The sequence below is a fragment of the Paroedura picta genome, chromosome 2 (genome assembly GCF_049243985.1).
Source record: "Paroedura picta isolate Pp20150507F chromosome 2, Ppicta_v3.0, whole genome shotgun sequence".
In the NCBI taxonomy this organism is placed as follows: domain Eukaryota; kingdom Metazoa; phylum Chordata; class Lepidosauria; order Squamata; family Gekkonidae; genus Paroedura; species Paroedura picta.
Genome location: NC_135370.1, coordinates 128,474,413 through 128,500,165, shown reverse-complemented (window position 1 = coordinate 128,500,165; position 25,753 = coordinate 128,474,413). Strand labels below are relative to the sequence as shown.

Below are 25,753 nucleotides of genomic sequence, written 5' to 3'. Positions count from 1 at the left end.
GTCTCCTCTGCCTGAAAGACGTGACGCCCCCGGGCAGAATACAGCCGCACCCGGGACCAGCACTGAGAGATTACAAGAGCAGGCTGGTAATGTGTTTGTAACAGGAACTGTGGCTGGGCTGGGAGGTGGGGCAGTGGGGCCCCTCTTTCTACAAACCTCCCTTGCTAGAGCAGAAAATGTGATGGCTGCAGATAACACCACCACGCCGGTTTTCCCCGCCTTTTTAGTACCCTCACTGGCAGAGTGGGGGGGGGGGGGAAAACAATGGCAGACTTTGTGGATTCCACAGTCATTAGCTGCTCCTCCACAAGCCCAGACTGCAGCCAGGGTGCAAGAAAAGTCCCTCCCACCCTCCCAAAATAGACGGAGGGAGGGAGCAAGGGATCCAGAAAGAGAAAAAGATCCTCTTTAAGATCTAGGAGAGCAGCCTCTTCCTCTAGCAGGAGACCAAAGAGGCAGAAAGGGAGGATCTTCAGTCAGCAGCTACATCAGTTACAGTGGCTTCAGACAAGGAGGATGGGGAATGGTCAGGGACAGATTCTGACTGCAAAGAAGTCTCCTCCAGACTTTTTCAAGCAGAACATTTTCAAAGACTTTTGAAAAAGGTCACTAAAAGTCTCAATTATGAGGAGGAGACTGTGACCAGTTCTGCTTCAGGAAAGACCAGGAGATCAGCTAACTTGGATACAAGAGGTTTCAAGAACCCCCCCAATAAGCTGACAGTATACTCATTTGCTGATGACTTTGAAGATGTCATGAGAGCTGAATGGGCAATTCCTGATAGTGGGATATCCTTGCATCCTGTAGCCAAAAGATGTTATATGCTTCCAGATGAAACCATACAGGATCTAAAAATACCACTGGTCGATGCTCCTGTAGTAGCTATGTTATCAGGAGCAGTACTAACCAAAGATGGAGATAACATCCTAAAGGATCCTGTAGACAGAAAGAATGAGACTGTGTTAAAGAAAGCTCATGAAGCCAACTCCTTAGCTATCAGGGCAGATGCAGTTCTTTCTAATTTTGCCAGAGCAGCAGTAGTCTGGACTGATGACTTGTTGCAAGATCCAGAGCCAGACCCTCTAAGGTTGAGAAGATCTCTTTTAAAGATCAAAAGAGCCTGCCAGTTTGCTGCAGATGCCTCACAAGATGCGATGCAGTTCTCAGCCAGGGCACAGGGGGCCAATATAGTAGCCAGGCGTAATCTTTGGCTTAAACACTGGAAAGTGGATACCCTATCAAAATGTAATCTGGCAACGGAAAAATTTTCAGGCAGACCTCTTTTGGGGGAAGGTGCACTAGACAAAGTCTTAGTAGAGACCAAAGAGAAGAAAAAAGCAATGCCATCAACTTCTCAGAAGGATAAGGAATTAAAAAAGAAATCCTTTCAGTCCTTTCGTTCGTACAAGTCTCAAAGTACCCAGAGATATAGTTTCAGAGGAAGACATTCCTTCCCATACCAGTCTAGATACCAGAGACCCCAGTATCAACCCAACAAACAAAGGGATGGACATACAGCATCCAAAAAAGAAGAAAAAAAAATCTACAGCACGACACCAGAATAGGAGGCCGGCTTCAGAATTTTCTTCCTGCATGGCAGCAGTCCACTTCAGACAAGTGGGTCCTGTCAGTTGTGGAGCACGGCTACAAGATACAGTTTGTTCAGACACCTCCCCACAAATTTGTGTCGTCCCCTATACCGAAAGAGGAAATGAAAGCTTCTTTAGTACAGAAAGCTATTCAACATTTACTGGACATTGGGCCGATAGAGGAAGTTCCAACATCTCAGAGGGGCAAGGGCGTATATTCTATACTGTTCATTGTGCCCAAGAAGTCAGGAGAATGGAGGGCAATTCTGAACTTAAAGGAACTAAACCTATTTGTCAGAAAACAGAAGTTCAGAATGGAGTCTCTTCGTTCCATTCTACAGGCATTTCAGGTCAACGATTTCATGGCTTCTTTAGACTTGAAAGAAGCCTACCTACACATTCCAATACATCAAACTTCCAGACAATTCCTCAGATTTGCCTTCAGGAACAAGCATTACCAATACAAGGCATTACCCTTTGGCCTCTTTTCCTCTCCAAGAGTTTTTACCAAGGTGATGGTGACTTTGGTTGCAGTTCTTCGACAAAGAGCTGTTCACATTTATCCGTATTTGGGCAACGTTTTGCTGAGGGGGGAGAGCCTCAGGGAAACCCAGAAGAGTGTAGAGGTTACAGTACGCGCACTTCAAGAACATGGGTTCTTGATCAATTTTCAGAAGAGCAATCTGACACTATTCAGAGAGCTGATTCACTTAGGCACTCTGATCAACACCAAACAAGCCAGGGTATTCCTGACTCCAGACAGGGTGAGGAAGGTGAAGGATATGGTGTCAAAGGTTTGCAAGACAAAAAAAAGGGGACTTGATGCTCTTGGCACAACTGCTAGGCCTCTTGATAGCAACCATAGAAACATTTCCCTGGGCAAGGTTACACCTCAGACCACTGCAATGGACATTACTGCCATTTCAACGTCAGATCATCAAAAAAAAAAAAAAGACACAAAATGATCTTCATCTCAGAGAGACTGAAAAAGGATTTAAACTGGTGGCGCTCGAAGGCAAACCTGACAAAGGGCCATTAGATTGGCGCTGGTAGCTTTTCAGGATCTACTCCAGGACCAGTATGTCCTAGTCAAAACAGACAACGTGACAGCCAAGGCCCATGTGAACCGACAAGGGGGCACAAGAGCGTTGATGCTACACAAGGAGGCAGTGATGATATGCCAGTGGGCAGAAAGCCATGTCCAAGGAGTGAAGGCTCAGCATCTTCAAGGCACCCAGAATGTGATGGCGGATTGGCTGAGCCGCAAGGATGTGGATCCGACAGAGTGGTCAATCAACAAATGTTCCAGCAGATCATCCTTCGCTTTGGAAATCCAATAGTGGATCTGTTTGCCACAGCAAAAACAAAAAACGAAACAGGAAAGTGAACAGATTCATGTCCAGGTTTCCGGAAAAAGGGTCAGAAGGCATAGATGCTCTTCTCCAGAACTGGCCGAAGGGGCTTCTCTATATGTTTCCCCCAACTCGACTTGAACAAAGGGTTGAACAAAATCAGAGAGGATCAGGCAACTGTAATACTATTGGCACCCTGGTGGCCAAGGAGACCATGGTTCTCGGACTTAATACAACTATCAGTAGAGAACCCATGGACCTTGCGCCAGTGACTCCAGATCTGTTAAGCCAGGGGCCACTTTGGCACCCAGATCCTCAGTGGTTAAAAATGACGGCATGGAAATTGGTAGGGAAGCGCTAGTAGAGTCTGGCATTCCCAAAGAGATTGCGGATGTAATGTTTCATGCTAGGCGTCCAGCAACCAGGAGAATATATAATTATACCTGGCTGGCCTTTAAGAAATGGGCACGGAACCGCAATTTGGACCCGATGAAGCCGTCTCATAAAGATATCTTGGCATTCTTACATGAAGGTAGAAGTAAAGGGTGAAGGCCTAATACGCTGCGACGTCAGGTGTCAGCCTTAGCAGCGGTGTTGGAGTTCAAAGGTCTAAAAGGCCTTGCAAACAGTAAACTGATCAAAAAAATATCTCAAGGGGGCAGCTCAATTAGCAACACCTGTCCAACATAGGTTTCCGACATGGAACCTCTCAAGGGTGCTTCAGGCGCTTACATTTGAACCCCTAAAATCGATAGAATTAAAGTACTTGTCTTGGAAAGTGGCCTTTTTGATTGCAGTTACAACAGCAAGAAGGGTGTCTGAACTGGGTGCCCTATAAATTGCCAAAGATCTATGTATATTCCGTAAACGATCTGTTTTGTTATGTACAGATCCTTCCTTTGTACCAAAAGTCAATTCAGGGTTTCATTTGAACCAACAAATAGTGATTCCGTCATTTTTTCCAAACCCTTCAGGGGAAACTGAAAAGAACTGGCACAAATTAGATGTCAGAAGGGCACTGAGATGTTATATCAAAAGGACTCAGGCCTTTAGATTAACAGAGGCCTTATTTGTGGCTTACGGCACAACAAACATAGGTAATAAGGTATCAAAGTCTACAGTGAACAATTGGATAAGACTGTGTCTCAAGCAGGCTTATGATTCACAAGGGTTGAGTTGTCCAAAGAATATCACGGCGCACTCAACCAGAGCCGCAGCCACCTCGGCAGCCTTTAGAACCAGAGCCTCGATTGAGGAGATTTGTAGGACAGCTACATGGTCCTCCTTTACTACTGTTGTGAGGCATTACAAAATTGAGGCTCAGGAGGAGGAATTGGTAACCTTTGGCAGACGAGTCTTGAAACAGGTGGCAGGTTGAATCTGTAAGACGTATATACATAAGCCCACCCTATTTAGCTTGGTTACATAACCAGTGTGGAGGACTTCCCCCACTGAAGGAGAACGAAACATTGGCCTACCTGAAGGTTTCTTCTCTTCAGTGGGGCGAAGTCCTCCAATATATTTACCCTCCTCAATAGGTTGTGTTGCAAAACTGGTGAAAAGCAGATAAGTTATGAAAAGTTGGTTTTCATGTTAATATTGCTGTTCATGTTTAAGTTCAATAATTAAGGAAGTTAAATGATTCATAAAGTTGGTTGGATAAGAACATTATTGGTTGGAGCTTGGCTATTCCAGGCCTGGAGGGGTCAGCCTACCACGATCCCAGAAGGCTTGCTAATTTGCATTACCCTGCAAGGAGCAGTTGGAGGCGTGACCTAACCAGTGTGGAGGACTTCGCCCCACTGAAGAGAAGAAACCTTCAGGTAGGCCAATGTTTCGTTCTGCCTCACCAACTTTTTGGAGTTCTTTAAGAAAATGAACGAGCATGTAGACAATGGTGATTCAGGAGACATTATATACCTGAACTTTCAAAATGCTTTTGATAAGGCACCCCACCAAAGACACCTGTGCAAACTTAGCAATCAGGGGATAACAGGGCATTTCTCTTATAGATTAAAAAGTGGTTAAATGACAGGAAGCAAATGATAGGAATCAGTGAACAGTTCTTCCAATGGAGGGAAGTAAGCAATGAGGTTCCATAGGATCAATATTGGGGGCAGTACTATTTAATTTATTCATAAATGATCTGGAACTAGGGGTGAGCACTGTAGTGGCCAAATTTGCAGATGACACAAAATTATTCAGGAGGCTGACTGTGCAGAGCTACAAGAGGCCCTCCACAAATTGGGAGAGTGGGTAACAGTATGGCAAATGAAGTTCAGTATTGGTGATGCACATTGAGACAAAAAATATCCCAGCTTCAGGTGTAGATTAATGGGATCTGAACTTGCTGAGAATGAGAGGGGGAAAGTGGTTGTAGGGGATAGCTCAAGGAAAGAGCTGCGGGCCCCACAGGAGCTTTTGCCGTTCTGCAGGGCCTGCAAAATGGAGCTCTACCATCAGGTCTATGGTTGAGGCCAGCATGGCAAGGAAGATCTGATGGGTCCCCCAGTGTTAAGACAGTATATCTACACTCCCTCCTCCCACTCCTGTAACAGATTTCGGGGGGGGGGGCGGGGTTAGTGGGTTACTGCCATGGTTTTTAAAAGTTTTTAGGAGTCTGTTTATGGTGCATAGATGGATGTCCAGATTGTTTTAATGGGGTTTTAATGGGGCTTTTAATATGGAGAGTTGTAACCTGCCACGAGCCAATTTGGGAGTAGTGGGCAATAAGTCTAAACAATAAATAAATAAATATAAAGTGTGAGCCACTTAGTGCTGCAGTAGTGAAAAGGGAAAACTCTGTTAAGGATTATTAGGAAAGGGCGACCCCTGTGAAAGGGTTGTTTAACTCCCAAAGGGGTCCCGACCCCAAGCTGAGATCCACTGCTCTATATAAATCTATGGTTTGGTCTCATTTGGAATACTATGAACAGTTCTGGTCAGCATATCTCCAAAAGAATGTTGTAGAGCTAAAAAAGTACAGAGGGGGCAACCCCCAACCATAAGGTTATGCAAGTGATCTTTTACAGAAATTAACCAAAACTTACCAATGGTGTGAAGATCCATTGTTCATGATGGTATAAAGAATGGTTTTTCCCTGGAGTTTCTGAGTTCAGTTCTGCTTCTTGTCCTACCATGCCGATCTTGCTCTTCCTCTGCTCCAGACAGATGAATGCTCTATCTCGCTCTACCCTGGAAGGCTATTGTGTGGATGGTGCCTCCCCTCCAGGCAACCTGCTTGCCCTGCTGCGACCCCTGTGAAAGGATCGTTTGACCCCAAAGGGGTCCCGACCCCCAGGTTGAGAACCATTGCATTAAAGGCATCCATCCAGTGCAATATAGGTTCCTGGTAAAGTGATATTTCGTCAGAAGAATGATATCGCAAGGTCATTCAGAATAGCATCCAGAGATTCTGCTTGGCAGCAGAGAAGGACACAAGCTGCAGACAAACTGTATTTCCAAACACCCTGGTTCATTTCGATAATCTACTGTGCTAATGGCAGTATGTGATGATTTTTATATCCTGATAGTTAAATGGACTGGAAAGAAGGCTTTGGCCTTCTGTTTGAAATGGCCATGTGAGTCCCACTTCTGTTTCTCTCTCTCTCTGTGTATACATAGACATAGACTGTATATACATACTCTGTGGGTATGTATAATTGGGGTCTTCCTTTATAAGTCTCAGAAAATGTTCTGATAAAATTCTGCTCCAGGTTTAGCCTTGTAAACTGTCTGGATAGAGAGACTGTTTGGAAATCATATGCATATTGTTTGTTAGCAGAATTATAATATGAGCACACTAAATACAATGCTACCCAGCCACTTCTGCTATAGTCCTGTTAAGTAATGGAATGAATCCTGCCTCCATTTAAGAGTGTGCTAATTTCAAAGGAGAGAGTTTTGTATCTAATACATGCATATAATGTTGATTCTTGGTTGTTAGCATGGAAGGAATTTTCACAGGATTATTGTGACATGACAATAAATCTGGGAGATAGTATAAGCTGCTGTGCCCGTGTTCATGTTCTCATTGTCTTTGGGATGTGGTGGAAGAGAAATTGGGGTGGAAGGGTAAAAACATTTTCTTGAAGTCCTAATTGAAACTTAAATACTGGGCAGAAGAAAATCCATGCATTCAAGCATACTTTTTCTTTATGTTAGTCTGAAGGTTCTGGTCGATGGATACAGACAGTGGTCATCTAGTGTCCCAAACCTAGGAAAGGTCCAGAGAACGGCAGCTACTTTGCCTGGATTTACAAGCCTAACGGAGATGGGTAAAGTAGCCTGTTAACTGAATTATTGTTTGTTTCTTGATTGATCGTTGAATTTTTATACGCCCTTCCAAGGAGCTCAGGGCACTTTTCGTCATAGCAAAATCATACAGATTCAAATTAAAAGTATTCCCTAATAAAATACAAAAGGCTAAATATAATAAATAGTTAAAATCACTATTTCTTATTGTCTTTACCTTACTGCTCAGGAGCAGCCATTCTTCCTCGACAGTTTTGAGGGGATTGTGAGTAGAAGCACTAAGGCAAATGTTTAAATTTGTTTTGATGTTTCAGATGTATATGCAATGTTTAGAGAGGCCAGTCCGTTGGTAAATTTTGAGTTCTGAACCATAGGCCTGCCAGAATAACTCAGAATTGTTGTAGGTTCCACAGGACTCTGATTTCCTCTTGGAGAGTGTTCTACCAGGCCAGCTTCAGAGCTGAGAAGGCCCCGGCTCTGGTTGAGGTCCACTTTACTTCTCTAGGGCCACGGGTCTTTAACAGATTCTACATGCTGGAGCGTAAGCCCCATTGAGGGACATAGGGGAAGAGATGATCTCACCTGTACTCTGCAGCTTAAAAAAAATCTCACTCACCTGTACTCTGCAGTTTTAAAAAATTCAAGTTTATAATGATATACATCAATGTAATGTTTGCGTATTAATGTGTTGTACCAGTGCTGTTGCTGCACTTTCCTCTGATGTGTGAAGCAGACTGGAATTCATTCATCTTGTGTCCTGCCCTCTTTGTCTTACAGTTTTGCCCTCGATCATTCACGGGCTATTCCCTGGGTTTGTGTATTGCTCCTTAGTTGTTTGCTGATAGTGGAAACAGTGAATTGTTCTGAGAAAGAAGTCTGCTGAGGATGGGTCTCTGTCACTGCTTTAGTCCTTATTTGCAGGGCTCTTTTCTTGCATTCAACCAATGTTGCTTTAGCTGTTTAGCTTTCTTTAGAAAATTAACATGCTGTTTTAAGCCTTTCATTAGTTACAGAACAAATGTTGCCTGTATCTTGGAAACGGAAAGCCTATAAACATGGCCCTTTGACAAAAAAAGTGGCTTTCTTATAATTTTGTCTGCCATCTTAAAAAAATATCTAGCCTTCCCTTGACATGAAACCAGGGGCTTTGTGATCAGACTGAGTTTGCAGAGATGAATGGGGCAGGATTTAACCTCTCCCCCCCCCCCGGTAACACTGGACTAATGCAACTGCTCACTTCTTGCAACTGCTATTGGTGAGCACGGAAAACATACAGCATGTTTATGGTAGATTCACTCACGCACATCTGCTGTCATACTTAGTTTGGAATTGTTGCCTAAAAAGGACTGAGATTTTTAAAATACTGCCATAAAAGGCTATATTTGCAGTGTATTTCTACCTGGGAATGTACAATAAAACATAGGCAGTAGATATTTCCATAGCGCGAATGTAAAAGGCTCACTGTTTATTTTTGCAGAGAATGAAGACAGTGATCCTTTGAAAAATGGAGAAAGCAAGTTGCAGCAGTCCCCTGGACCTAACCAATCCTACCTCTGTATCCCCTTTCAGAAGAATGAGGACTGGGATGGCCAATCCAGTGATGCCAATGAGTCCACCCCTGTGAACTCTGCCACAAGTACCCCTCAACTCACCCCCACCAACAGCCTCAAACGTGGTGGTTCCCACCACAAACGATGTGAGCTTGCCTTTCTCGGCTGTGCAGCAGTGCTAGCTGCTGCTGGCCTAGGCTTCGATCTCTTGGAAGCTGGGAAGTGCCAACTGCTAACCCAGGATGAACTGGAAGCCCCCAAGGAAGAGAGGAAGAAACGTGACAGTATCTTTCAGCGAGCTGGCCGTTCCCGTCGGAGCACCAGCCCTCCTTCAAGGAAGCTCTTCAAGAAAGAGGAGCTGGGCGAACCCTCCAGTTCCCTCACCCTCCTCTCCTTGTCTTCCATTTCTGAATGTAACTCAACTCGATCCTTGCTACGCTCAGACAGCGATGAGATTGTAGTGTATGAGATGCCTGTCAGCCCTGTGACAGTGAAAGCTCCCTTGCCGGCAGTTAGTAATCCACTGGTTAATATACGTGTTGAGAAGTTCAAGCGGAATCCCAACCAGTCTTTGACTCCCACACATGTGACTCTTTCTTCAGAAACTCACCCAGGGGGGCACCGGCGCACCCCCTCTGACGGTGCCATAAAAGTTGCTGGTCTCTTTACCAATGGATACCTTTCCAGTAATTCCCCCACAGGAACATTGGGAGCAGGTAGGTTACCCTTTTCCTTCACATCCCATAGAATAAAAACTAACTTTCATTCTCTTGCCACTGGATTTTGCATTTATGATCCTGCCCCTTTCCCCACTCTCATTCTGAACTATCTGCTTGGCAGTTGTGGAGGACTTTCTACGACTAAAGGGAGAAACAATCTTTAAGCTTCTGTAATCTTTCTATGCTTCATTCTCTCTCTCTCTTTCTTTGGTTTTTGTTTGTTTGTTTTGGGTTTTTTTGCTCTATGAGATGACTACAGTTGAAATGACAAACTCCGCACAATACTTCCCAAGAATATTCTCCTGTAATTTGAAATTTCTCCCTATTCTCTTAATTGGTCACATAAGCTGTGGAGGTGTACAAAGAGACTTGCATAAAATGAATGCATTAAAATCTGCAGAACTTCCAAACCCCAGCTCAAGTATATCGTTGGCCAGGGACCACAATAGATGTTTCTGGGGAAGGGAAATGGAGGGGAAGAACAGAGGGATGGGAAGGATGGGCTTGTGGGCAGCTCAGCCCTTGTGTTTAAAATTCCTGCCATTATCTCTGCCAAGAGGCATCTTGCTGAACAATATGGGGAAGCAGAGATTGACGTTACTTATGGTTGACGGTCATGCTCTGAGGAACTTTTTCTAACAATCCTACTGTTTGAAAGCAAATTCTTGGCCTAAGCATGTCTTGGCAGAAACTTCCCAACCGGCTAATACGGTTAAGTCTGCTGTTGAATTTCAATTCAGCAACTATTTAAGCTACAATAAATTTGCTAGGTACCACAACACTCCTTTTAAAAAAAATAAGGAAGGAGAGACCAATTCTGATATTAAATTTCATTCTGCCACAGGGTTACGGGCCCCTCACAATCAATTTGTATTATGTAAAGAGCCCTGCCCTAGATGGCACAGGCTAGCTGGATCTCATCAGATCTCAGAAGCTAAGTAGAGTCAGCCATAGTTAGGATAGGGATGAGAGACCACCAAGGAAGCCCAGGGTTGTTATACAGCAGCAGGTATGGCAAACAAACTCTGAGCTGAAAAGTCTTGAAAACCATATGGCTTGATGCCACTTTCCACCACCACCCATGTTACGGGAATTAAAACAGAAATGCTAGGAAATAGACCTTTTTTGTATGAGCCCATGATTTGCTGCTTAAGAACTAACTGTGGGCAGGGGAAATAAAAATGTATCTTGCTTGGGATGACAAAGTGAGCCCTGGCAGTGTGGTGATATTATTCCTACTTTGCACTTTTGTGCTTTGAAGATGGATCCTAATTTGACTCTTAGCCCTCTGCACCCTGGTGGCTTTTATGCCATGACCACTTTTGTCAAGTCATGTTTGTTCATAACCCCAGCCTCCTTTTCTCTTACTGGTAGCCACCAGTTGTAGTTTTCTTTATTCCCCCATTCCATTTTTCCCCTGGCACATTATTGTTTTTCCATGCTGCATAAAAGTTTAATTTATCATGCTTCCCTAGCTGCCTACAGCAGGGCTTCTTCTAATATCCATAATGTTTCTCTCCCTTCAACTACTGCCACCCAAATCAGAGCTTCCTTCTGTTCCTCCAACTCAGTTGGTGCCAAAGATCATAATGAAAAGGTGTGAACCGTGTCAATTATTCGTATTTGTCAATAGGAATACTGCAAAATCTTTCTTCATGAATATAATGTCAATCAATATAATTCCAGTTGTAGGGTTTTCCTCCACAAAGAAAAAAGGCTTTTCCTCAATCCTATCCATAAAAAATGGGTTACCTTTTCAAATTGCAAAGTTCTGTCTGAAATGAGAGCCCCTAAACACAAGCTCTCTAATTATAAAACCTGTATCCATGCAGTGTTACTGTCTCAATATTTTACATCTGACAGGGAAGAGTAGCTTCAGTCTCTACAATTCTTCAGTTTTCTTTGGATACATGGGCCAATGATTCGGTCTTAGCAGAATAGTTTGTGAGCTGGAGTTGCAGCCAGCTCTATGCCATAACACTGAAGCATTCAGAATCCTTATTTGCTCTGAACAACCTTAGTAATGAGGCATATCACCCTTCAACAACTCATTTGGCATCTTTTTGATTTTTAATGGCATTGGCTATGTTCCAGTTTTCCCTGCCCCTGGTTGTATCAAGATGGCAGGTTTCCACACTGCCACACAGTTCAGCTCTCAACCACAAGTGTGGGAATAATTCTCAAGAAATAAGTGGACTTAATTATGCAGGAGACTTAAACATTCTCTGGTTGGGGAAGTGCCCAGTGTTCTGGTCTAGCTACCCTTCTGTGCTGTCATTCAGAAGAGGTCAGCAGGAAGACGGGTGTAGATGCAATGTTGCCTGCATGTCCTTAATCAAGGAAACCCTGTGTCTGACTTCACCTTGTGTTTACTAAATGAACCCAGTGTCTCACTTCATCAGTGTTGTCTAACTGGTTGGTTTCTCTCTTCTCCCCTTTCATTTCTTTTCCTTGCTGGGGGAAATAGGTGTGTTTAAAACACCCAGCCCAAGTCAGGGTGCAAATGAAGTCCCTCGACTGCCAGACCCCAACCTCATCTTTCCTCCAACCCCCAGGCGCTATAATGCTCAGCAGGACTCTACACTGGAGAGACCGAAGACCTTGGAATTCCTGCCTAGGCCTCGCCCTTCTGCTAACAGGCAGCGGCTTGACCCCTGGTGGTTTGTCTCACCCAGTAATGCAAGGGGTGAATCCTCTGCAAATAGTTCCAGCGCTGAAACACCCAGTAACCTGGACTCTTGCTTTGCCAGCAGCAGTAGCACTGTTGAAGAGAGGCCTGCACTGCTTCCTTTCCATGTCAGGCTGCCAGAAGAAGAGCGGACGCTATTGGATGTGGATGCTGAAGGTCAGAGTCAGGACAACACCGTTCCACTATGCAGAACTGAACTCAGAACACATAAAGCGACATCATATGAACTCAAACAAGAGTTCTGGTCCTAACATGAAATCCACTGGGGGTTGGTAAGCCTCTTTCCATTCGGTTCTACTTCTTGCACTAAGAATGCACTTTGAACATGAGTGAAGTAGAGAGATGCTGCTGAGGTCATGTCACTTGTGCTGTGTCTGCCACAGACATGGTATTGGGTTACCTGAGTGGGATTTTTATGAGTTTTTGTATGGTTATTATTATTATTCTTGTAGCTGCATGTACTTCAGCTACTCAGAACTGCTGATTTCGGTTCTGGGATTTTCTGCAGTTTTCATCCATTTCAGAACTGCAGTAGGCAATGAGGCTATATCTAAACCTCTGCCAGAGATACCATATATCACTGTAGGTTTTACAGTTACCTCAGTCCCAATATTTAGAATGCTATGTTGGGCACCAGTGTTCGTTTTCAAAGGTTATTAAACTTCAGAAATGATGTAAATGTACCTACACCACAGCTCTTGTCACATTTCATTACCATTTCATCCTTTGATCATTATGGGTACTCAAATGATTCCTCTTCCTCAGATTGGATACTGTGTGTATGTTTCTTCATAAATGCGAAACTGGCCAGCGTCTCCCATTGTCATCTCCCCCCCCCCAGGAAATATGATAAAACAGGATGCCAGTGAAACATTAAGGTGCCCATCTTTTAACTCCTGGAAGTAGATGCAGTTAGAAGGCGTATGGCTAAACTGGTGCACAAGCACCAAGGAGGGAAGCTGTGATAGTGAGGGGAGGAGGGACAGGACAGTGTGAGATATGGCTAAGATCATATGCTTTTATGCCTCCTGCTTTCCCCTCTGACACCATATGTGTTATTAGGCTGAAGTACATGGGTGCTGAAATTAATCTAGAGAAACTGTCAGTGGCATACAGATTAAATGGCAGCCCTTAACCCATCTTTCCATATGTCAGGAATTCCCACCGTTATCAACACCTGAGCCTTGGAGATGCTCTGAAAGTAATGAACCACCTTGATGTTTTTCCAGGTTTCTCTGAAACGGGAACTGTGTGAGGGAGGACTCTTGCAGTCACGTTGGGTTCATAGTACTTTTGACACTTGTAAACAGAAAAGAGCTTCATTTGAGCCACTCAGAGAAAAAAGAAAGGGTCGACATAAAAATTTCAGAGTATCTCCAAAGTACAGTGTAATGGCAGAAGCTGCCACCATTCATCTGAAGGAAGGAATCTTTGGTAGGGTAAATTCTGTGTGGCTGTTAAAAGTCAGACAAAAAAATTGAACTGCTTTTATGACATGGTTTTAGGGTTAGGTGTTTCCCCCTCTTCTAGTTTCCAGTTTGTGCTATATTAAAATAGTAAGCGCCAGTATTATTTTAACTTTTGAAAGTGTTTTCTGTGTTTCATTTTTCTGTGTTTCATTTTTAGATTTATGGATGTAATCCCTATTGATTTTTATTCCCAGCATCTTTTTGCTTCTCTTGTATTTAATGCCATGTGATTTCTTTCCATTTTTATTTTGTTAAAAGAGGGCCACTGTTCACTCATCTGAAGCATAGTTGATCACTCTCAAAAGATTTGTGTTTAAACCTGTAGCAGTGTTAGCCAGGGAAAATGGAAGTTGTAACTATTGAGGTTTTACCTTGGTTCTGCCAGCATCTTGCTGTGTAAATTTGAACAAATAACTTTATCATATGTGCCTCAGTTTTTTCCCATCTATATTTATAGCTACCTCATGCAGCAGAAGTGTAGGCTTATCTCAACTGTGCAAGCTGGAATGTGGCACTATGGTCTCCGTAGAAGCAGAACTGTACTTCCTTGACATGTTAAAAGCCCTGTTTGATGCTGGGGGGGGGGGGGTAAATGGTTTCCTAAGGTCTTGCATTAGCAGAGGAAGCAGAGCATCCATGGCAATTTCCCAAGGTTACTTTATCACAAGGCCAGACAGATGAGCAAATCTGATCAGTCTCTAGAACATATATTTGCAATTTGGTTTTTAAGGCTGAAAATTGCTGTTTGGAATTTTTAATAATTAAATTCTAAAGGGTTGCTTCTACAAGTGTAGAGAAAATCATTCTTAACATGAATATATTTGGAGGGAAATTTACAGGTGAGCCCAAATTGTTGTCATGACCCTGATGAGGCAGATTCCTCAGAACATTTTGAGCACTTAGGTACAAAACTCAATTATTTTATGTAGAGGCATAGATTAAACTATAAGGCCCATTTATTTATTTATTGTACATACATCCCGCCCACCCTCACAGAACTCAAGGTAGCTTATGTAAGGCTTTCAAGGGAATTGCTCAAAGAACAATTCCAACCTCATTTTGTGAAGGGAAGTTAGTGACTATTAATGGCTCCAAGAGCATATGCCAGTGCATGTTTACTCAGATGTCAGTCCCAACAAAATCAATATAACTTTCTCTGAAGTGGGCTTGTATAGGGCAAGAGCCTAAAAAGGTTTTCTAGTAATGAAGAACCAAAATGTATTTTTGTGTCTATAGGCTATCCAATATCCTGTGGACACCATTATCGGTTCAGTTCCACAATATTTGAAACACAGTATTTCATGTACCATGAATGGCACTAATCCTAATACAGAACTATCAATTTGGTGCACATTAAATCGCATTTTAAACTAATTGTATTGTCCTAGTAGTCACATTACCTTAATTTTGTACAACACGTATCATTCCGTGCAGTAAACCTTGCATTTCTAGATGAAGGACTCTTGCTTGTTGGCAAAGTAAACCAAAGGCCTTTATCTTCACAGCAGGCAATAATGTCAAAGATTCCACTCTCCAAACCAGCCATTATCATAAGGGGAATTGATCTCTGTAGTCTTGAGAATAGTTGTAATTCTGGGAGATCTCCAAGTCCGCATGGAAGTTGGTGACTCTAGTTTCCCTAGATGGAGGGATTTCTACTTATGGAAAGCAAGTTTCTTGTAGTCTTATCCCCAGACTGCTTCCAAGGGTATTTTGGGTTGGGGGGGGAGGGGAGTTGCATTCCACTAGATCACCTGTAGAAATGCTCTAGTGGATTATTTATTATTTTATTTATTTATGTTATTTATAATCCACCTTTCTCACTGGAATATCAAGAGGATCACACAGAGTGAGTCAATACTTTCAGCAAAGTGAGATAGTGAAATAGAATCTGGGTTGTAGAGCAACCCACAGCAAACTGTGCATAGTAGTACTGGCCAAAGTTCCCAGTAATTTATCCAGGTAACTCCATGAAGCTTTTTGTAATGGTGTGACCCTATTGCCTGCATAAAAAAGCCCTCTGGAATAATGCAGTTTTGCAATTTGTAGAAAGCCAGGAATGTGGGGAGCCTTCCTGACTTCCTCAGGCAACCAGTTCCACAAGGTGGGGGTCACAAAGGAGAAGTCACATGAACAGGCAGTTGTTGAGTTTGCCCGTTTGTAGGTTGGTACTTGCAGGAGGTTTTGCTGGGATATGCAAAGCTGTCATGGCAGAGCATAAAGGGAGAGACGGTCTTGCAGTTAGGAGGGTCCAAGGCCATGAAGGGCTTTGTAAAGCCAAAACTTTAAGTTAATCCAAGTCTTTAGAGAGTAAAGTTTCAGAATCTGATTTAATCTCCCTGATTCTCTAAGAGATGTAGGCAATCGGCACCATTTTCTGTTGAAATTAAATTGAATGTTGCCTTTGGGTGTGAGAGAATTATAATCCAAAACCAGGCTTCCCACAGTGGGCTTTAGAAGATAGCTTAATTAATAATGATTGCCCAGAAAAGCTGCTTGTAGTTTATATAGCCTTGGAAACACAATCTAGTGGCTTTACTCCACTTAGCCGGCTTATTATTCTTCCTCTCCAAGTCCAGTTCTGATTATTAGAATCCAGTTCTGATTATTCAGGTGCATGCCATAAAGTGGAAGATTCATCCCATGAGCAAACAGAATTGAATGCTTTTGTGGCATATTCAAAGGAACAATATGAGTACTTAACTGGCAATTCCTCTCCCTGTTTCCTCGGTGTTTCTACCTGTGCCACAGAAGAAAATGACTGATGATTTGCAGATGTTTAAGTGCATACAGATCTAGAGACATCCATTGTTTTTCATTCAGGCTGGACCTAGAACTCCTGTGTGTGGCTGGATATACAATTTACACAATTTTAATGACTTTGGGAAAGTAATCTCTTAATTCAGTCCCATTTGTTTACACATTCAAAAAGTAGATTGCTCTCTGAAGTACAATTGAGTGAGGAGAAGCCCTAGTGAAATCCTTTGAGCCTGGTCTAAGGGTGTCGTGGTTCGGTCCTTGGTGGCTTGGGAACCGGACCGAACCCCGCCATCAGAGGCGCCCGCGATCACGGAGGTAGGGCATGGTGATCATAGGCAAGCCGGCAGCTGGGCGCCCCACCCGATCGTTGAGGTGGCAATGGCCGCTAAAGAACCTCAATGTCCCCCTCCACCTTTTGACAAGGGCCCGGAGATGGCCCTTTGTTCCAGGAAAATGGGCCATCAGGAACCCCGGAAAACCTCGCATATGTGCATGAGTCATGATTGTATCAGCATGTTCCCTCCGCAAGTACTGGGTGGGGCAATACAGCCTAAGGAGGTGGGTTTTGTATAAAAGGGAGCTTCCACCTGGAGTTCGGTGGAAGCTCTTACTCCATACCAGCGGACTCCACGTTGCTGAAATAAAGCTTGTTCCTGTTGTATCGTTCACCAGGCCTGGCGTGACGTTTTCTTCAAAGCGACACCCTGTTTTTTCAGTTAGCAAGCGGGTCCCCGACATCGTAAGAGCTTCCCACCGAACTCCAGGGTCGGCATCGCATCCGAGCGCTTATCGGGACGGATCCAGAGATGGCGTTTTCAAGCAACGGGGCGGTCTCGACCCCCACGAACCCCGGGAACATGAGTTTAATGTCCCCGGGAGATTTCCTCCGAAAATCGGGGGGCCAGGAGCAGCTGTCCGGGACCCCGAGACCCTCGGCAGCGGCGGCCAAGGGAAGGCGCCGGGCCATGGGGTTCCCAAGCACGGCGGGGAGCGCGCCGAGGTCTGGGGGGTTGGCCCCAACCTGGGACACCCAGCTGAGGCAGGCGCTTCGCCCGGTAGGACCTGAGGAATCCCTAGAGGACCTGCGGCGGGCCATGGCGGACTTGGCCAGGCGCTTGCAGGCAGCTGAAGCCCGTGAGCAAGCTCGGGCCGGGCCCGGAGGGACTGGTAATACAACGGCGGAGGGGATCGCGTCGAGTGAGGACGTCTCCAGCGACGAGGACGAGCCCGGCACTGGTGAGCGGGCCCCGGACCCCGACCCGGAGCAGTTTTCAGTCCCGAGTAGGCGAGACGGCCAGCGGAGAGGCGAGACAGCAGAGGATCTCGGGGGAGCGGGGGAGCCGACGGGGCGGCGAGAGCCGGACCAACGCAGGAGCGACGTGCAAGGCAGGGAGCGGCACGGCGTCGTTGGGCAAGTTGGTAGCCGGTGGAGCGGAGCAGGACGAGACGGCGGACGCCGAGAATCCCGGATCCGGAGGGGGTCGGACTACTCTCCAAAACGTTCCCCCCCAGAGCTTAAGGCGCGTTTCGACGGGACGCCGGACGACCTCCCGCAGTTCCTCCTCCACGCGCTGACGCATGCCCGGAGGTATGGAGACCGGTATGAGGACTCCGAGGACTTGGTCTGGGGGGTGGCCTCGTGTCTCCAGGGCAAGGCGGGTCAGTGGTACCTAGGGTTGGCCGAGCGCGGCGACCCGGCAACTCGGGACCTGCAGGACTTCGTGGTCGCGCTCCGCCGACGATTCCAGGACCCCCAGGCTGAGGACAAGGCAAAGAGTCGGATCAAGGGACTTCGACAGGGTACTAGGGGGGTTATGGACTATATAGACATTTTCCGGAGGGAAGCAGGCAAGGTGTTCTCCTGGAACGAGGAGACCCAAATCAAGTACTTCCGGGAGGGCCTTAACCCGAAGCTCAGGGAATGGGCCGTGATCAAGGGGACGGAAGAAGATCTGTCTACACTAGAGGGGTGGTGTTTTGTGGTCGCCAAGCTGGAAGCCAGCCTGGGTTGGGCCGCCGCACCCCCCCGGGAGGCCAAAGGCGGGTCAGCCGAGGCGCCGAGACCGGGCCCCGACAACTCTCGCCCCAAACGACCCCCGAACCCCGAGCGGGAAAGGAGACGCCGGGAAGGTCTGTGCCTGAAATGCGGGGGGTCAGGACATTTCGCAGCAGCGTGCCAACGGCAAGGGGGGGAGGACCGCGGGCTCTCCCAGGGGGGAGGTGCGACACGCCCCCAGCAGGCACGCCGGGCGGAGGACCTCCGCAACGAACCGGGAAGCGCCCAGGCGACGGGAAACGGCCAGGACCTGCTGTAGACGGCGCCGGGCAGCAGGTCCCGCGGTGCGAGGGAAAACCCCTACAGCATGAGGCGCGACCTCCGAACGTGGTAATTTTAGAGCTCCGGAACCCGGAGAACGGACTAAGTTGGGTGGGGGAGGCTCTTTTGGACTCTGGATGCGACCACAGCATGGTCCACCCCCAGATAGCCCGGGCTTTGGGGCTACCGAAGCGCATTCGGAAGGTTCCCCTGGTTTTCGTCCAGATGGACGGCAGCCCGATTCAGGGGGGACCTTTCGGGGAGGAGGTGGGTCCTATCGCCATCCACATAGGGGACCACCAAGAGCTGCGGTGGCTGATCCAGGTCCCCGTAGCGGGATATCGGGCGGTGTTGGGCCTGGATTGGCTGAAGGAACACAACCCCGTGGTGGACTGGCGGGCGGGGACCCTGAAGTTCGACTTGACGGTGGGTGCACGGCATCGGGTCCCCCACGAGAATTCCAGCCACAAGAGGACGGCGGCGCGTCCCAGGGGAGCGGCGGCGGCGCAGCAGGAGATACCAGAGCCCGAGGTCCCGCCAGAGTACCGAGACCTCGCAGCCGTTTTCAGCGAGCGGGAAGCGGACGAGCTACCCCCACACCGCCGCACGGACTGCGCTATCAACATCCCAGAGGGGGCGGTACTACCCAAAGGGCGCATCTACAAGATGAGTGAGGGTGAGCTCAAGGACCTCCGGGAGTTTTTGGGTAAAAATCTGGCCCGAGGTTTCATCCGGCCCGCTTCCAGTCCCATGGGAGCTCCAGTCTTGTTCGTCCGGAAAAAGGATGGGTCCCGACGGCTGTGCCAGGACTACCGGGGCCTCAACGCCATCGCAGCGGGGAACGCTTACCCCCTCCCGCTGATCCCGGATTTGCTGGCCCGGCTGGGCAAAGGGACTCTGTTCACTAAGCTGGACCTAAGGGAGGCGTACTACCGGGTACGCATCCGGGAGGGGGATGAGTGGAAAACAGCGTTTAACTGTCAATTGGGACAATTCGAATTTAAAGTGATGCCGTTCGGTTTAAGCGGGGCACCTGGGGTTTTCATGAGTCTAATTAATGAGGTGTTGCAGGACCTTCTGTTTCAGGGGGTGGTTGTTTATTTGGATGACGTCCTGATCTACAGCCAAGATCCCCAAGAGCACGTGACCCTGGTGAGGGAGGTGTTAAAGCGCCTGCTGGCAAACCACCTATACGTGAAGCTGGCTAAGTGCGAATTCCACCGTCCCTCCCTGGACTATTTGGGCTACCGCATCTCAGCCCAGGGCATAGCTATGGACCCCGAGAAGGTGCAGGCGGTGCTGGCCTGGGAAAGGCCCCGCACCCGGAAACAGCTACAAAGCTTCCTGGGGTTTGCTAACTTTTTTAGAGGCTTCATCCCCAGATACTCCTCCGTAGTGGCTCCCCTCACGGACTTGCTAGGTACCAAGGGGAGAGGTCCTCGCGCCACGCGGCCCAGCGCAGCGCTCGGCTGGAATGAGAAATCGGAGGCAGCGTTCCTGGCCCTCAAGCAAGCTTTCGCGTCTGAGCCCACGCTACTGCACGTCGACCCAACCCAGCCGATGGTGGTACAAGTCGACGCCAGCGACGCAGCAGCCGGGGCGGTTCTCCTGCAGCGAGACAAGGCGGGACAGCTGAGGCCGGCGGCCTACCTCTCACGAAAATTCGCCGAAACGGAGCGGAACTGGTCTACCTGGGAGAAGGAGGCGTTTGCGATTAAGTTCGCCCTCACCGAATGGCGGCATTGGCTGGAGGAAACAGAGGAGCCGTTCGAGGTCTGGACAGATCACAAGAATCTGGAGGCGCTCCGGCAACCGCGATCCCTGAACGCCAAGCAGATGAGGTGGGCGGAGTTCTTTTCGCGGTACAATTTCAAGCTTGGTCACATCCCCGGCAAAGAGAATTTCCTCGCGGACGCCCTCTCCCGTCTGCCGCATTATGGGGAGGGGTACGCTCCCTGCACCAGGTCCGTGTTTGGTGAGGAGCAGCTGGGACGGGGGGTCGTCACTAGGCGTCGGGCCAGGGAGGAATGGGAGCCCGACCCGGCGACCGCCCCGCTCCGAGACCGCCTAGTGGCAGCCTACGGGACAGACGAGGAGCTGGCTGAGCTCCGGGACTCTTTGATTTTGGACTCCGGTCTCTGGCGGAGGGGGGAGGCTGTCTACGTCCCGGAAGGGCTACGACGGGAAGCCCTCAGCCTCTGCCACGATGCTAAGACCGCCGGGCACTTCGGTTTCGTAAAATCCTGGAAGTTGGCCCGGCGGCGGTTTTGGTGGCCCAGTCTGCGGCGGGACACAAAAGCTTACGTCAGTGGTTGTCCTGTCTGCCTGACCTGCAAGCCGGGGGTTGGCAAGCCGAAAGGTCTGCTGCACCCGCTCGAGGTCCCGACCCGGCCGTGGTCAGTGATCTCCATGGACTTTATAACAGACTTGCCTCCCAGCAAGGGGAAAACGGTGATCTGGGTGGTGGTAGATCTATTTTCCAAACAGGCCCATTTCATTCCTTGCGCCAGTGTCCCCAGTGCTTCACAGTTGGCTCGGATGTTCCTGGATCACGTGTTCCGACTGCACGGGCTGCCGGACAAGGTGATTTCCGATCGGGGCTCACAATTCGTGTCCCGGTTTTGGCAAGCTTTCCTGCGCCTGTTAGACATCGAGCAAGGGCTGAGCTCCGCTTACCACCCCCAGACGGACGGGCAGACCGAGCGGGTTAATCAAGTACTGGAGCAGTACTTGCGGTGTTTCGGTTCCTATCATCAAGACACCTGGGTGCCCCTGCTCCCCCTGGCCGAGTTCGCGTACAACAACGCAGACCACAGCAGCACGGAGATGTCGCCTTTTGCCGTCGTCTACGGGACAGACCTGAGACACTTCCCGGAGCTTGGAGAGGTCCCCGCCCGGGAATCGGCCGACCTTCGCGAGTGGGGGAAGCGTGCCGGGAGCTGCTGGAAGTCGCTGCAGGAGCAGCTCCACAAAGTCAAGGCAGCGCAGAAAGAGGACGCCGACCGGAAGAGACGACCAGCTGAGGAGATCCGACCGGGGGATCGAGTTTACCTTTCCACCCGGAACCTACGGTTGAATTTGCCCAGCAAGAAGCTAGGCCCTCGGTTTTTGGGGCCTTTCGAGGTCTTGGCCCCGATCAACGAAGTTTCGGTCAAGCTCAAGCTCCCCAAGAACCTCCGGCACATCCATCCCGTCTTTCACGTGAGCCTTCTAAAAAAAACTCCGGACGGTGACGTTTGGCACCCCGTGTTTTCCCCGCCAGCGCCCGAGGTCCTGCCGGGGGGGGAGCACCACGAGGTGGCGGATATCCTGGACTCTAGACTCCACAGGGGGAAGTTGCAGTACCTCGTGGAATGGAAGGACTTCGCTTTGGGGGACCGGGAATGGGTCTGGGCAGCGGACGTCCTTGCGCCCCGACTCACTGAACGTTTCCACAAGCGGTATCCTGGCCGTCCCGGGGGGTTGGAGAATGGACCTTTGGGGGGGCAGAATGTCGTGGTTCGGTCCTTGGTGGCTGGGGAACCGGACCGAACCCCGCCATCAGAGGCGCCCGCGATCACGGAGGTAGGGCATGGTGATCATAGGCAAGCCGGCAGCTGGGCGCCCCACCCGATCGTTGAGGTGGCAATGGCCGCTAAAGAACCTCAATGTCCCCCTCCACCTTTTGACAAGGGCCCGGAGATGGCCCTTTGTTCCAGGAAAATGGGCCATCAGGAACCCCGGAAAACCTCGCATATGTGCATGAGTCATGATTGTATCAGCATGTTCCCTCCGCAAGTACTGGGTGGGGCAATACAGCCTAAGGAGGTGGGTTTTGTATAAAAGGGAGCTTCCACCTGGAGTTCGGTGGAAGCTCTTACTCCATACCAGCGGACTCCACGTTGCTGAAATAAAGCTTGTTCCTGTTGTATCGTTCACCAGGCCTGGCGTGACGTTTTCTTCAAAGCGACACCCTGTTTTTTCAGTTAGCAAGCGGGTCCCCGACAAAGGGAGCATATATATATATAAATAATAATAGTATTAACTTTTACAAATTGAAAATGCAAAGTTTTCTAGAACAAAGCAACCTTCTTAGGCTTTTGAGTTTTTTGTTTATCTTTGTAGTCCAACATTTTAGATCAGCACCCGTATCAAGAAACCTCTGGAGTTTTCTAGACATTTGTAAATGGAGCAGTTAATTTTTCTTTCTTCTCTGATGAAGGAGAGGTTTATCTCTCTACACATACCTTGGGGGAAAGGGCTTCTACTACTTAGATCTGTTCTGAATGCCTTGACACTGGTTTATAGGGCAAAGACTTTGAAAAAGACCATCCTTCTAGCTTTATAACTAGGGTTGCTGCTCATATTCCCCAGTTGGCCTTTTCTATCATTAGAAGTTGGCCTTTTCTATCAATTTATAACACTGGGTAAAGAACCAGTTCTGGCTGGAGGGAGGGGATGCTCTTGAAAGCATGACAACTGTCACTGCTTTCTCCTCAGGGATATTTCAGTTCCAGCCCTGTGAAAAGCTGTGACATAATCTATTCATTCACCCTTTTGTAAAGCACTGTACATTTCTGTATGCTAGATTAGATGGCAGCTTTTAGAGCAACCTTTGAGTCTTTCCCTTTCTGGGCACACCAGCACCTTTTGCCTTTATGCCACTTTGTTAGTTATCCTTTTGTGGGGCTGCCCAGAGGAACGAAGGAGAAAAATGGGTTGTTTGTTGCATCTGGGATTCATCTGGTCATCTGTGCAGTCATAAGAACATAACACATAAGAAAGGTGCTCCAACCTCTTAATTGTCTTGGTTGCCCTCTCCTGTGTTTTTTCAGCTCTGCAGTGTCCTTTTTGAGATTTCAGAACCAGAAATACACACAGGCTTTGGAGGTAGCTGTTTTTAGGCACAGATACCCCCTCACACACACATGAACTAAAATCAGAAATAAGATTTACAAGTCACATTACCATTTATTTGTAGATCTATGTACTATGGGGTGTATATCTGAGTCTGAGAGATTGTGGTTTTGGTAGTTGTGTATGTACATCTGATGAATATACAGAATGGTAAGACAAAATGAGGATTTTTAAATATGATATGGTTCTACAACCATATATGCAATTATGCATGCAAGATCTCAGTTTTTCTGTATTCAGAAAAAATATCTGTCAAAATATTCCATATTTACAATTCCTAATGTAGATTAGAAGTCCTGCTTTAGCTGTGTAGTTTGTGAAACAGCAGCAAATTCCTCCAGTCATCTCAGTTGTTCTAACTCTGACAGGATGGCACCCAAATAGTGTTAATGAGTAATTTTAAGGCATCTTGGGCATGCCTCAGGATGAGTATACATATGGCAGTAAAGACAATTGGACTTTTCACCCTCACCATTTTAAACTACGCTTCTCTCTCCTCACAAAGTCCCCAATCTAACTGCCCCCCCAGCTGCTTTCCCCCTCAATGTTGTCATCTAAGGTCTGTACTAGTCAAGCTGTTCCCACTTGTAGTTCTGCATTAGGGAGGCAGAGCAGAAGAAAATTGCCTCGGATTGACCTTATATGATTTGTAGAAATAATGAGCAAAGGGCCTTGGAACAGCACACTGTGCTTTCCCTTCAGGGCATTCTTTTCAAAAAGATAAAACCACCAGAAGGTAGCAATTCCATGTGGACACAAGAGAAAGCTGGAATAATTCTCTAAGTAGCCTTGTATATAGGTTTTTTAAATCACAATTTGGGTGTGGCTGTGTTCAGTATTAAGGTAAAAAGGCCTCGCGTTTCTGTTAGAATGGTTAAGGTTTTTCTCTGAGTTGTTTCACTTGCTGCTAATGCGTTTCTGTGAAGTCCAGTCTGTCTGTTTTATTCCTTTATTGCATTTTGCTGAGGAAATGGAACAGATTGGGTACATTGCAGTGTAGTGGTGATTTCTGTCTTGCTGTCATCTTTGTGTGTGTGTTTGGGTTTCATGTGTAACGTTGAGAAGAATTGCTGGTGTATATCAGGATCTTTTCCTTCACTTCAAATATTTTGATATGGTTGTGGTAATTCTTTGGTGAAGGAAATACAGTTTGTATGTATTAATAGGCCTAATAGTGAACAGGCTGGACCCAGGCACAAATTAAGCCCTATGCTGTTGATCTGCTGGCCTCTTCCACCTACCTGCATTTCTTATCCTAACTGACCTGCTTCCCCCCTAAATACTGAAACTCAGGTTCCTTAGAAGTCACATCCTTTAACACTGAAGACCAACTAGAAAAGGTAGGCTAGGTTAGCTCATGGATGAAGGAAATGCATACTGCACATGCTGAAGGGTACTCTACTTTTGATTGATTTTTATGTGTGTCAGGCTCAACCTAATGCTCCTAATACTGAATTCAAAGCTCCAGGGATTGATCATGACACATGCAACATAATTACTTTGAACCTAAAGCTTGATAATGTTGACTCCTGTCCTTGGGCACATCCAGGACTTTTGCCTCTGTCTCTCAGTTTTGCCCAGGAGGTGCATAATGTGTGTGTACATGAAACTGCAAAGATGGACCACTGAAAGTAATTCTATTACTGAGATTATAGGCTTTAAGTTAGGATGTGGAGGGTGGGGAGCTGTAATCAATTTAAGAATCCAGTTCTACCACTACTTAGATCTTGCTGCTGTAAGATGGTATCTGGTTAATTGCATAATTTATTCTTCTGAAACTTCCCTCTTCCTTCTTGGGGGCCCTGGTTTTATTTCATTGTAAGAATGTATATACATGGAGTAATTCTGCAAAGTGGATGACTCAGATCGGCATGGCCCTGTGGTATAAGTTTAGGTCTTGCATGTCCCAGTGTAGAATGCGATCACTTCTGGTTGATGTTAGTGTAGATACAGGCTGAAAAATAAGGTGTCCTGGAGAGACTGTTTGGACTCTTAATACCTTCTATCTAATTAATGTCCCCAACCTGAAAATTCTAAAAGTTTGGGCCCAATTATTATGTTTGCTAAAACAGCACCATGAGGAAGTGCTGGAAGTTCAGTACATTTTTGTCCTAAATTCATATTGCAATTCTCTCAAGATTATTAGATTAACTCTGCT

General features: G+C 47.0%; 1 protein-coding gene and 1 long non-coding RNA gene across 12 annotated transcripts in view; one reads left to right on the top strand and one right to left on the bottom strand.

Annotated features, from left to right (window-relative positions):
• Positions 1-25,753, top strand: part of MAP3K9 (mitogen-activated protein kinase kinase kinase 9) — a 94,066-nt gene that overhangs the window by 29,490 nt on the left and 38,823 nt on the right. For 3 of the 11 annotated variants that reach the window (XR_013228417.1, XM_077322638.1, XM_077322637.1), the window contains exons 9-11: positions 7,106-7,218; positions 8,673-9,461; positions 11,932-12,425. Coding sequence is in view for 8 of the 11 variants with exons in the window: in XM_077322638.1 (XP_077178753.1) it covers positions 7,106-7,218; positions 8,673-9,461; positions 11,932-12,404 (1,375 nt within the window). In the remaining 3 variants the exon portion in view is untranslated. Of the gene's footprint in view, positions 1-7,105; positions 7,219-8,672; positions 9,462-11,931; positions 17,185-25,753 lie in introns of those variants that run through there. The other 8 variants (XR_013228418.1, XM_077322641.1, XM_077322644.1 and 5 more) reach the window with 6 other exon arrangements.
• LOC143830312 (uncharacterized) lies at positions 2,705-4,500 on the bottom strand. Its single transcript, XR_013228420.1, has 2 exons — positions 4,420-4,500; positions 2,705-2,934 (listed from the first exon to the last, which is right to left on the bottom strand). It is a non-coding gene; the product is annotated as an uncharacterized LOC143830312 (long non-coding RNA).